We start from the raw sequence: 12413 nt of genomic DNA, 5'->3' as shown, positions 1-12413 counted from the left end.
TTCACATCCCTCCCGGTAGTAACATAATCACCTATTAAGAGGAAACTAGAAGGATTAAAGTTAGAGAAAAGTAGCTGGTAGCTGTCATAAAAACACACAGAGATCATCTGATGTCTTTCCAAGCAATAAAGTTGTGCTGAGCTTGAAATTTCTTCTGCTTTTGCTTGTACAGATAGTCGCAGCAATAATGGCCATCACAGGAATTGTTATGATGGCATATGCAGATGGTTTCCATGGTGATTCAATTATTGGTGTAGCATATGCTGTTGGCTCTGCATCCACATCCGCATTGTATAAGGTAGGTCATAATTTTTTCGTTAATAGCTGACGATTATCCCATGGATCATACATTTCATTAACGCTCACGTGCAAAGCACGGTGAAATATATAAGATTCATCTTTGTTGCATCATTTACATTCAGAGCATGCTGGACATGTCAGAAAAGTTACTACGGGGATAATTAGTTTGTGGCTGGCAAGTGTTCAGCGTGGTTTTGCTTTATGAACCTTTAATGAAATTGCTATTAGTGTATGACAAATAGATTAGCATTTCTGAGTCCATCATTTTTTTGCCAAAGCAGTTGATGCTTTTTGCAGTGGGCTTGTTACACAAAGCAATGAGAAAATGCTGAATGCAGCTAGTGCCATGTTTCTGTTGGTCGTGGCAAACTTCTCATCTCCGATCTGCACTGCAGATCTCTATTGCATATTCCGCACTCGTTCTGGCCTTGGGACTCCCGTTCATATCAGCACACGGGCCAGGAATGCAGCATATGCATTAAAGGCATCGAGTGTGGGAGATGGGAGGCTTCTGGCCCAAGGTTTGGAACGAGTGGCTTTGCTTGGAAGGGTGAATTCGATGTACTGTCTCCGCCTTCAGAAATGCATTGGATTAAGTGCAGCTTCAGATGCATGCAGGGCCCCTGAGGTCAGCATTTGTAAACTAAGGCAGAATTTGGATCCATTTTGTACGAGAGGTCCAAAGCTGGCTCCTACTTACAGCCTTTGGTATACCTCTCTGTGAATATTTACTAGTTGCAATGGATCTTGTGGGGACAATTGTTACTGTGATTCACACAACCTGGCACACCAGTGACTTCAGAAACAACGAGGACTTCATGTTCCTCACACATCAGCTTTGCACTGGCAGGACACGGTTGAAATCAGTGCAGTCGCTCCTGATGAGTATCCTTGCGAGGTCAGAGCTGAGCCCTGTAACTGCACGTGTGACCTTTGCAGTCTCTGGGACTCTTATTTGCATTTGTTCCTTGTGACATAGTATATGTTAGCTTTGATTTCAGTGATTCTTCCTTTGTGCTGTGAGGACAGATGTGATTTAAGTGCCTGGCCAGGAACTGGGGTCCTGGAAGCATGGGCAATGGCACAGTGCTCACTCCTAGGAGACAAACAGGGGAGAGAATAGCAGGAAGGACTGACCGTGCGTACATCAAGAAGCTGGCTAGAATAAGGGCTGTCCTTCTAGCATAGGGTGGGACCGTTTAGCCCTGTCTCCCCTGGTTGAGCACTTACTCAACAGTCCCACCGAAGGCAATAGAAGTGTTCACTTGGGCAGCCAGGGCCGAGTTTTATGTGAACAAGTCAGGTCATCCCTCCCTGGTGTCAAGCCCACAGGAGGGCATTGTTGGGGTGGAAACCTTAGTGAAGACCTCTTGCACTGCTACACAGTTGAGTTTGCTTTTCCCATGCCCAAAGCTTTGCCTAGTCCCCAGGGAGCAATTTGCATGGCAAAACTTTGCATGGGGTGGAAGGTAACTGTGCTAATACGTTTCCTTTTCCCTGCAGGTTTTGTTCAAGATGTTTCTCGGCAGTGCGAACTTCGGGGAAGCTGCTCACTTTGTCTCTACGCTGGGCTTCTTCAACCTAATTTTCATCTCCTTTACCCCGGTCATACTGTATTTTACAAAGGTGGAATATTGGTCCCCCTTCTCTGCCGTGCCGTGGGGTTACCTTTGTGGAGTAGCCGGCCTCTGGTTAGGTACTTGCTGAATGTTGCCTTCATTTTCTCTAGCACTTCTTGTTGTTTTGCATTTGTCACAAAATAAACCGCCGCCAGCATGACCATTCCCTTTCTTACAGCCCAGTGATTCTCAACCGGAGTACCGCAGCACCCTGGGGTGCCGTGAGCTCCTTTTAAGGGTGTCACATGGTGCAACACAATGTTTGCAGTTAGTTGTGCAAACGCCTATGTGAGATTCACTGGATAAAATGGGAATCCATCGTGTCAAAAACATTTGGCCCTTGTGCTCTTTCTGAGCTATTTGCAACTGAAAAATCACTGTTCTTTTTTCCATAGTCAAGAAATGAGTGAAAACAAAGAGCTGTCATTTTTCAAGGGGTGTCTTGAGGCTTACGAATTTGAGAGCTGCTGCATTAACCATTTCAAAAGCAGCGATCTTTCATAGATAACATCCTCCAGGACTGTTTCAGGCTGGACATGAGGAAGAACGCCTTTACTGTCCGAGCCCCCAAGGTTTGGAATAGGCTGCCGCTGGAGGTGGTTCAAGCACCCACTTTGAACACCTTCAAGAGACATTTGGAAGTCTATCTTGCTGGGATCCTGTGATCCCTGCTGCCTTCCTGCCCCTGGGGCAGGGGGCTGGCCTCGATGATCTTCCAAGGTCCCTTCCAGCCCTAATGTCTATGAAATCAATGAAATCTTTTCTATACAAGCATCTACTGTGCAGGATGCTGGAAAACAATGAATGTATTTTAGGAAAGAATTGAGTGGAAAAGCATTACAAAATTTAACCCATCAAAAGAAAAAAGGTTGGGTCTCTTACAGCAGTGGTTGTCAACTGGCAGCAGGATGCACATGGCGTTACATCGCTCCTAGGGCAGCTGCAGAGGTGTGCAAAGCCCAGCGGCAACTGCCTCCACCCTGCGCACAGATTGGGGTTTGGGGGGGCATGTGCCCCCCAGTCCTCTGCCAGGCTGCTTGCAGCAGTGGGAGGCCCCCCTGCATCCCTGGATGAGCCACCCGGGCTCTGATTGTCGCATAACTCGGCCTGGCTCCTGCCCGTCTGTGCCGCACTCCCTTCCTCACTGCGGGGGCCTTGATCTGCCCTCCACCCATGGCCCTTTACCCCCTCTCATAGACTTACCTGCTGGGCAGGTGGGTTGTGGGGGACATGCACACATGTGCTCAGCCTCTTCCCCCCCAAATAATTTTAAAATAAAGGGGTACATGAGCTGAAGCTTTGAGACAGAAGGGGTACACTTGTTAAAAAGGGTTGACAACCCCTGTCTTACAGGTTTGCACTGTTTTGTTCCAACATCCCCATTCTGGTACCTTATTGTTTCCTACACAATGTGTTTGCTTTAAAATAAACTAGGTATGACAGCACACATTGGATTAGTTATTCAAATATTTGTTCTTTGAGCCTTCTCTATTAATTATGGTTTACATGTAGAGACCAGCTAAACTGGGGCATCTCTGTGTTGAGTGCTGAGATGCCATATTCTCTTCTTTTGTACAAATGACCTTCAGAGGGCTGTATTGCCTGTGTCCCCTATATAACTTCTCTGCTTTGCTTAGGAAGTTTCTTCTTTCAAAGCTCCCTTGCTGCTCAGTTTTTGAAAACACCTGTTGAAATGGAGCAAGAGATGCTTCATACTCCAGGCGTGAGAGGACTCTTTCCATTACTAAAGTGTCTATCAATTTATAGCTGAACAGATTATCTATCTCCATTGTAAGTAGTCTAGAAACACTTCTCAAAAACTATTGTAGAAGTCTAGGTGAGCTTCCCAGCCATTCAGAGACGCATTCAGACATGATGGCTGAGGTGATTTGAGCCAGGTTATCTTTCATTCCCTGCCCTGGACCTAATTGCATCCATTCTCTGGTCCCTTTAGGAGAATTCTTAAAGTGGATATAACTTATCACCTAAAGCTATGGTTGAACATATAAATGAGGGTAGAATGGAGCAGCTGCACAGAGCAGGCAGAAAGTCAGCCTCACTCCATCCATGCAGTTTTCTACCCTGAAACCAGCATAGGAGGGTGTCCGCGGTGGGGTGTCGAGAAGGGGGATTTGGCTGGGGTACCTGTGCTCACCGATGCCATCACAGTTAGGTGCCTAAGTATCATTGTGCATCTGGCCTAAGTAGCTTAAAGGCTTCTGCTTAGTTTGGACATCTCAGGCTGGGACACTGGTTTTATAGACAATGGTTCACCTCAAAAGGGTCCCTCTGGTCCCTGAGTGTCTTAAAGCCCATGAAAGGGGAGTTCATATCCTTTCTACTTACTGTGCCGCTCTCCCCTCTTCCCCATAACCTGCAGAGGAGAGGACTCTTCTGTTTGCACAGCTAGGGCTGGCTCCATGTCCCTGGCAGGGGTGCGTATGTGCCGCTTGCTGATACTGTCCTTTCAAGGATGGTCCCACCCTGGGATGCTCGCTCAGTCCCCCACGGAAGAGCAAGACCACAGAATTGCAACTGAGAGGGAGTGCAATTGGAGAACAATCCTAATTTCTTTTGTAAATGGGGCACAAGGTGTTTTTTGAGGAGGGAAGCAAGTCTGTATGGCTTTTCTTTAAGCTTTGGAATAGAAAACTAGTGCACTTGGAATTTTCTATCTGTATACCCAACCTTCTTCTTCTTCCTCGTGCAGACCCTCCATTCATTTCACATTCCCGCACATACAGGCTCAGTCCTGCGTAAGAACGTAGTAAAGCGAGTGGTGTAATTTCACGACATTTTATGAAGTTGTGTCTCTGACACTCTTGTGCCTTGTCCTCTGTCTCGACAGCGTTCAACATATTGGTCAATGTTGGAGTTGTGCTGACGTACCCCATCCTGATTTCCATCGGGACAGTGCTCAGCGTTCCTGGAAATGCAGGTACACCTAGTGCCGTTAATGAGTAAAGATCATCGTCATGCCCTATTTCTTCTCAAGCTCTTTTCCAGGGTTTTTTCAGTGGCAAGTTAAATAAACGTGAAGCTGATAACAATAGAGACTTAATTCTGCAAGTGCAGTTTTTTCTAGTCCTTTCCACTGGGGTAATTAAAAAGTAAATATATTATTTTGCAGGAGCTTATCAAGTAGCCTGAGGGCTGAGCTCTGTGCTTATGGAGGCTGCCTGTTGGGGGGGTGGGAAGTTGGTGGACAGGGGTGGAAAGCCTCGATTCCATGTCTGTGACCCAAATGCTGGTGGTACAGCTGAGCCTGGGTACAAGGACATGCTATCTGTAAAGTGCTAATGCTTAGGAGGAGCTTTATGATTATGCGGGTGGTCAGGCATTGGAACAGCCTACCTAGAGAAGCTGCTGATTTACCCCTGGAAATTTTCAAGAACAGGTTAGATAGACACTTGGCTGGAATGACTTAATTAGGGATGATTCTGCCTTGAGCATAGGGCCAGGATGAGATGACCTGGTGGGTCCCTTCCCGCCCTTCTTTCCTATGATCCTATGAGCACAGCTGACTGTCTCACTTGGAAAAAAATGGAAGTCAAAGACCAGATTGTGACTCAGCCTTATTCAAGGCTTAAATAAATTCTACTCTCCAGCCATAAATCTTTATAGCTCCCCAGCAGACATTTCCATTAGGACAGAAAGCATGAAGGAAGTGAGAGTTTCCAATTCTATTTAGTATGAAATATAGAAGCCTAGTAGGCTATGAGACCATCGCAAGATGACTTTACAGTCTTTGCTTTCGTTGCCTTTCTCCCCCCTGTAGCTGTGGACCTCCTGAAGCATGAAGTGATCTTCAGTGTCGTAAGACTGGGGGCTACCATTATCATTTGCATTGGATTTTTGCTAATGCTGCTTCCTGAAGAGTGGGATGAAATAACCCTAAGATTCATCAACAACTTAAAGGAAAAGAAAAGCGAAGACCACGCAGAAGACATCACAGACTCCAGCGTGCATACCAGGAGCAGAAGCAGAGCCAATGGGACAGTGTCTATACCACTAGCGTAAAGCTGGTGACCCTCTAACTGCACGTGAATGTATATTCTGTGAATATAATTTAATTTTCTCGCTACTGATATGCTAAATGACAGTATTGCTCTGAACTGGGGATGAATTGTACAAATCAATGATAAATACATCAATAATAAATGTTTACATTTATACACTTATAAAGGAACCAGTGTAAATAGCTACAATAATTTTTTTATAATAAAAACACATTGGCTTGTGCTCTATTTACTATCATAATTTTAGATGAATTGTCAAGCTGCTTCCCCAAATGCTTTTAGACACTGATGGTAATCCAAGCCCTTCAGCCAGCTCCAAATGTGTCCTGAGTGTCTCAAATAGCTCCCAGATATTGAGGCATTAATAATCTCTAGTCAAGAAGAAAGCATTGGGTGTTAAAAGCAATAGCAAGGTTTGAGGCAGTGTGCTATGCATCTACATGTGCAATTAATGCAAAGCAATAAACTCCAGAGCAGTTTGAGCTGGAGTAAACTACTTCTGGGTGCATCTACATTTGTGCCCAGGATAGCAGCAATTTGAGCCAAGGTGGAGCAGGCCCAGACTGGCATGAGGTATGGGGGTCAGCCCCAGACCCTGGGGGGGTGGTTGAGGGGCTGGCTGGGACACAAGGGTGCAGAAAGTGCAGAGCTGTGTGGCTAGGTGGTAGGCAGGGTCTGGCTTTAGCTGGCTGGGCTGACGGGGCACAATTTAAGCCCACAGTCAGAGTCTACACATGCATTTAATTGCAGTAAATTACCCTGGTGTAAGATAGTACAGTTGGGGACGGTACTATCTTATGCCGATCTTAACATTTTTTACTAACTTTTTTACTAACATCAGTTAGTAAAAAAGTTATAAACCAAAACCAACCAAAAAAATCTCTCTCTAATAGGCCAGCAGCACCTAGCACGCATGCCTCCACTCCTTATCCCAGCATCTCCAGGTACAGAATCAGCTCTGACTACAGCATCACATAATGGGCTGTGTCTCTCAGCTAGCACTGGCCTTCATTAAGGGGCCCCCAGACCTATTCTGAGGTGTCTGTGAAGAGTGTAAGTGGTTTGTCAAAGTCAGCGGTTCACCAGCACTGTGCCTTGGCTCAGAGCGGTTAAACAGCAGAAGGCTTTTTGCAATTCCCGTCCAGACCACCTTATCTGGCTTATCTTTTTGCTATAGCTCAGTGACAGGAACAGCTATGGAGGTAAACCAGGGTGCAAGCCTCCTATAACATCCCACCATCGCATTGAAGTATTGTTCTTGCTGCTTCATTTGGAGACCAGACTAGGCCTGAATAGCATTGACTTCTGCAGGCTCTGGTTGGCTGGGACCATTCCCAGATGTGTCCTAGATGTGACATGGCTGCCAACCCCTCTTTATATGCTTCTACCCTTATGGTCAGTCCAGCTTCCTTAAGGCAGTTAAGTCCCCTCCAAGTTGCATGTTCTTCCCAGTTTGGATGAAAATAGAAACATCATCAACACATGCTAGAAAAGAATAGAAACATCATCAACACAGAGCAACTCCCTTAGTAATGATCTGCCAGATGCTCACACCCTCTTTAGGCCAGATGGTAAGACCAGGAACTCAAAAAGCTTTCCCGAGGTGGTGAAGGCTCATGTAAGCCTGGCATCTGGTCCAGTGGCACTTGCCTGTAGCCCCTAGTGAGATCCATAGTGTTCATAGGGCACCCCCAAGTGATAAGCAGAAGCCCTGCTGATAGCATTAAGTGTGCAGTAGGCCACACACAACATGAGTGTAGCCCTCCTTGGGCACCAGCACCATAGGTGATGCCCATGGACTCTGTCAGGGCCGGATCATGCTTAGTGCCAGCATGTCCTTGATTTTCCTTTCTGGGTCTTGAGCTGTTTCCTCAGTGACTGGCAGAAAAACAGCTCACAGGAGATTTGGACCTTGTCTTCACTGGGTACACAGCTAAGTGAGTGTGCCCAGGCTTGCTAGGGACTACCTGCTTGTAGCAGTGCAGCATCTCTCTGAGCTCTGACTCCCTGTGTAGGCGTTAAGTGATCTGATCAGACAGTGGTATCCTGTGGTGACTGATGTGACTCTGTAGCCCATGGTTCATGTCCTTTAGCTGCTGGACAACCCTGAAGGCTCTACCCCAGGCAGCCTGGAGCCTGTTGCTCTGCTCTGGCAGGGGCACCACCACCTGGCCCCCTATACTGTATGACCCAGCACATGCAGCACGGTCAAAACAGACCCTTTGTTTCCTACATCTTCTCTGGCTAAACCCATGAACTTGATTTCAACACAGCAAGGCATGATATACTCCACCATAGACATTACTTCAGAAAAGACCTTCCTTTTCCATTCTTCCCTCAGCAGGTCCTGGAGATTTCATAGATTTCATAGACATTAGGGCTGGAAGGGACCTCGGAAGATCATCGAGTCCAGCCCCCTGCCTGAAGGGCAGGAAGTCAGCGGGGGTCATAGGATCCCACCAAGATAAGCATCCAATTTACTCTTGAAGGTGTTCAACGAAGGCACTTGAACCACCTCCGATGGCAGGTTATTCCAGACCTTGGGGGCTTGGACAGTAAAGGAATTCTTCCTTATGTCCAGCCTGAAACGGTCTTGCAGTAGTTTATAACCGTTTGACCTCATCATCCCTTGGGGCGCTCTGGTGAACAAACGTTCCCCCAGATCCTGGTGAACACCTCTGATAAACTTATAGGTGGCCACCAGATCACTCCTGAGCCTGTGCTTTTCCAGGTTAAAGAGCCCCAGGGCTCTCAGCCTGTCATTGTAAGGTCTGTTTTCCTGACCTCTGATCATGCGCGTGGCTCTTCTCTGGACTCTCTCAAGCTTCTCCACATCCTTTTTGAATTGTGGAGCCCAAAACTGGACGCAGTACTCCAGCTGCGGCCTCACCAAGGCCGAGTACAAGGGGAGAATGACGTCCCGGGATTTGCTTGAGAAGCATCTATGGATGCAAGCCAGCGTTTTGGTCGCTTTACTAGCTGCAGCATTGCATTGCAGGCTCATGTTCATCTTGTGGTCAATGATGATCCCCAAGTCTCTTTCTTTTGTAGTGCTAGCCAGCGTAGCACTGCCGAGCCTATAAGCATGCTGCAGGTTTTTCCTCCCAAGGTGGAGAACCTTGCATTTTTCGGTGTTAAACACCATCAGGTTCTCATCCGCCCATTTGCTGAGCTTGTCAAGGTCAGCCTGGATCACCCGCCTGTCTTCAGGTGTGGATGCTTTGCCCCAAAGTTTGGTGTCATCAGTGAACTTGGCCAGTCTGCTTCTGACTCCAATGTCCACATTATTAATGAAGATGTTGAACAATATGGGTCCAAGGACAGAGCCTTGAGGGACCCCACTGGTGACTGGGCACCATGATGATTGACTTCCATCAACCACCACCCTCTGGGTCCGACCACGGAGCCAATTCCCCAGCCAGCGGATTGTGGTGGGCCCAAGGCCACAATTGGCCAGTTTCACCAAGAGGTGATCGTGGGATACCAGATCGAAGGCTTTTTTGAAGTCAAGATATATGACATTAATCTCTTCTCCCACACATTGTCTCTTCCCATGTCAGGGGAAGTGATTCAGAGGGAAATTTGCTCAAAGCAAAAGACAGGTAGGGAAAGTATTCATCTCAGTTCTGCAGGTGCTGATCCAGAAATGCCTCCAGCATCATTTTCAGAGTCCCAGTAATTCTCTCCTTGGTCTGCAGGTGATTTACAGAGGCCTAGACGTGCCTGGCCCCGCATTTCTTGCACAGTAGGACTGGCACCTGGTCAGTGAGGAGGCCTCTCAGCTGAAAGCTGGTGGCAGAGCAGGGGCAATGAAGTCTCTTCTTGATGTGTTGAATCCCTTGATGTCCCAAGAGAGAAATTTCATGGGCCAAGCATACAGCCTCAAATGATACCTCTTGGGAAACACCTTGATGCCTCCTTCCTGTCTCCTGATCCTCCAACATGCAGTTTCTCCAGGAGGCACCTGTTCCCTGTAAAGGGACCTGGTCTCCCATAGGGAACTCTCCCTGCAGCTGTTCCCTGCTGTTTTTGTGCCCCCACCTCCCCTCCATCCTCCCCACGTGCACACATGCAGTGCCCAGTTGCTTCCTCTGAGTTACACTGCTGCCTGCCTAAAGGACTCTGACCCAGACCCATTGTACACAAGTTCACCGGCCGGCGGGTGGGTTGTGCTCGGATCCAGAGGATTCAGAGGTGTCGCATGTTAAAGCCTTTCGTGGGCCCCAAAGCTTTGTCCTGTGGCCCTCAGGAGTCAGTTCAAATATAAGCAGTAGGACCTGCTCAGCCTGGCCGTAGTTCTGAACTTAGCCCACTTCATCCCCTCCATCTCGTGACTTTAGGACCCAGCAGGGAAGCAAGACCCCATGGCCAGTCTGGAGGGCAAATCTCTGGCTAATGCCACTTGCTTTCAGAAGCAGCATGCAGGGGTAGTTGCATAGATCATCCTAATTTAGGCTCTAAGCCCCCTTGAAGGCTGGTTACTGCTTACTGGTTCACATGCCCCATTGTTCCTTGATTTCTCCAGCTCTGATTTGTCTCCCTCACTCACACCTCATACTCTTCCAGTTTCCATTGCCTGAGCTCCATTTTAAGGTCCTCCACCCAAAGCTCCTTCTCTCAGTATTGGCCTCTGCCACACCAGCCCTGGATTAGGCAAAGTGGCTCATGAAGAAGCCGGACTGCTAAGGCCATTGACAATGCTGTCCTTCCTAGACAGCCTGCTTCCTCCCCAGATGTATTTCCCTCCTCTGCTGGTGAATGGGGCTGCTGTCCTGGAGCCTGGCCATGGCTCTGGGCCTGGCTGCTCTTATCAAGGTGGCTGACCAACTGTGTTGGTTGTCTTTCCAACTCTCCCAAATGTTGAAGCTTCTGCCCTGGTCTTTGCCTCGGCTTCCTTCTGCGGCTGCAATTGCTGCTTGAAAGGCACCAGAGGTCACACTCACTTAGGTTTTTTTTAACACTTAGGTTTGCTAAGTCAAGTTCCAGACCATTAAGAGTTAGAATTAAAACTCATGAGGTTGTTTATATATATATATATATATATAAATGAAAATGGTGTCCTTTTAGTCTCCTGCTGGTATTTGAGCCAATAAGGCTCATGTTTTGAAGCTTTTTGCTACAGTGCTCAGGACTAAAGACTTTCCCTTTCCATATGAAAGCAAAGAGTCCCTCATAATCACATGGCTTGAGGAACCGGGGCTTAAAGAAATTAGAAAACCTAGTGAGACTCGTGATAAATGGCCATGAATTAGCAATCCTGCAGGACTGGGACCTTTAACTTCACTGGGCCTTTCTTGATATGGAGAGCTTGTATGAATTTACTTTTTATTTATAAACTGGCTTGTCTTCTGACCACACACACGTGAAAATTTGACCTCCTACTCTCCTATTCTGCTGCAATGTTTTGAGAATATAGGCCCAGCTTTTCAGAGGTATTCAGGTGCTTAAGTCCTATCATTTTCAACAGCTAGGCATCTAAAATACCTTTGTGAATACGGGCCCACTTTACTAAGAGAAAGGATCAATGGATAATAAACAGCAGCTATGGATCAGGAACCACCCTGACCTGGTTTCTAACCTGCTTGATTGCTCTGCCTTAAGTGATATGTTTAGTGAAAAAGCCACATATTAAAATAACCTCTCTCTTTTTAATAAGCCAACTTGCACACAGTCCAAGCACCTCCAGTCCACACTGTAGCATCTTCAGCCACAGCATCAGCTCGTTGAGGATCTCCATCTCTATTAAACAAGGAACCCAATGGGAAATTCTGGTGCTCCAAAGTAATTTTTTTTATGAGACATGTTCATGGCCAGGGGCCATAGTGAATTACTGCAGTAACCTGTCCTTTCGGCAGGAATGGTCTTGAACTTGGGTAGGTTATGCATAAAATAGAAGGGGAGAAGGGTTCAACCCAGTCTCCAGTAGATGACAGTCAATGTTACAAACCTTTTGTGGGTCTCCGATAAAATAGGAGTCCCTGCACTGAAAGTGCAGTGTTACAGGCCTGGTACGTCGTCTATGAATCTGAATAGGAAGTTTCTCCCTGAAGGGATGTGGGCAGTGGTGTCCCCCAAGGCTTGGTCCTTGGACCAGTACTGTTCAATATCTTCATCAGCAATTTGGACGATGGTGTTGAAAGCACCTTGTTCAAGTTCACAGATGACACTAAACTATGGAGCATAGTAAACACACTGGAGGGCAGGGAGTGAATTCAGGCAGATTTGGACAGACTGGGGAAGTGGGCGGATCAGAATAGGATGCAATTCAACAAGGATAGATGGAAGGTGTTGCACCTGGGGAGAAAGACTCTCCAACACATCTCTAGATTGGGGGGGCACCATTATGAGCACCGCAACAGTGGAAAGACATCTCGGAGTCCTGGTTGACGCAAAAATGAACATGAGTCGCCAGTGCGACAAGGTCATAAGCAAGGCTAACCACACTCTTTCTTGCATCAGCAGGAGTATCATGAGC

General features: G+C 47.1%; 1 protein-coding gene across 5 annotated transcripts in view; it reads left to right on the top strand.

Annotated features, from left to right (window-relative positions):
* SLC35F4 (solute carrier family 35 member F4) overlaps nucleotides 1–6166 on the top strand; it is a 230627-nt gene extending 224461 nt beyond the window's left edge. For all 5 annotated transcript variants that reach the window (XM_019479913.2, XM_014598766.3, XM_019479912.2 and 2 more), the window contains 4 exons: nucleotides 173–298; nucleotides 1804–1996; nucleotides 4768–4857; nucleotides 5698–6166. In XM_019479913.2, coding sequence (XP_019335458.1) covers nucleotides 173–298; nucleotides 1804–1996; nucleotides 4768–4857; nucleotides 5698–5939 — 651 coding nt within the window. In that variant the 3' untranslated portion in view covers nucleotides 5940–6166. The remainder of the gene's footprint in view (nucleotides 1–172; nucleotides 299–1803; nucleotides 1997–4767; nucleotides 4858–5697) is intronic.
* Nucleotides 6167–12413: the final 6247 nt, after the last annotated feature.

Source organism: Alligator mississippiensis, chromosome 2, assembly GCF_030867095.1.
Source record: "Alligator mississippiensis isolate rAllMis1 chromosome 2, rAllMis1, whole genome shotgun sequence".
In the NCBI taxonomy this organism is placed as follows: Eukaryota; Metazoa; Chordata; order Crocodylia; family Alligatoridae; genus Alligator; species Alligator mississippiensis.
This window is presented reverse-complemented; position numbering and strand designations above follow the sequence as displayed.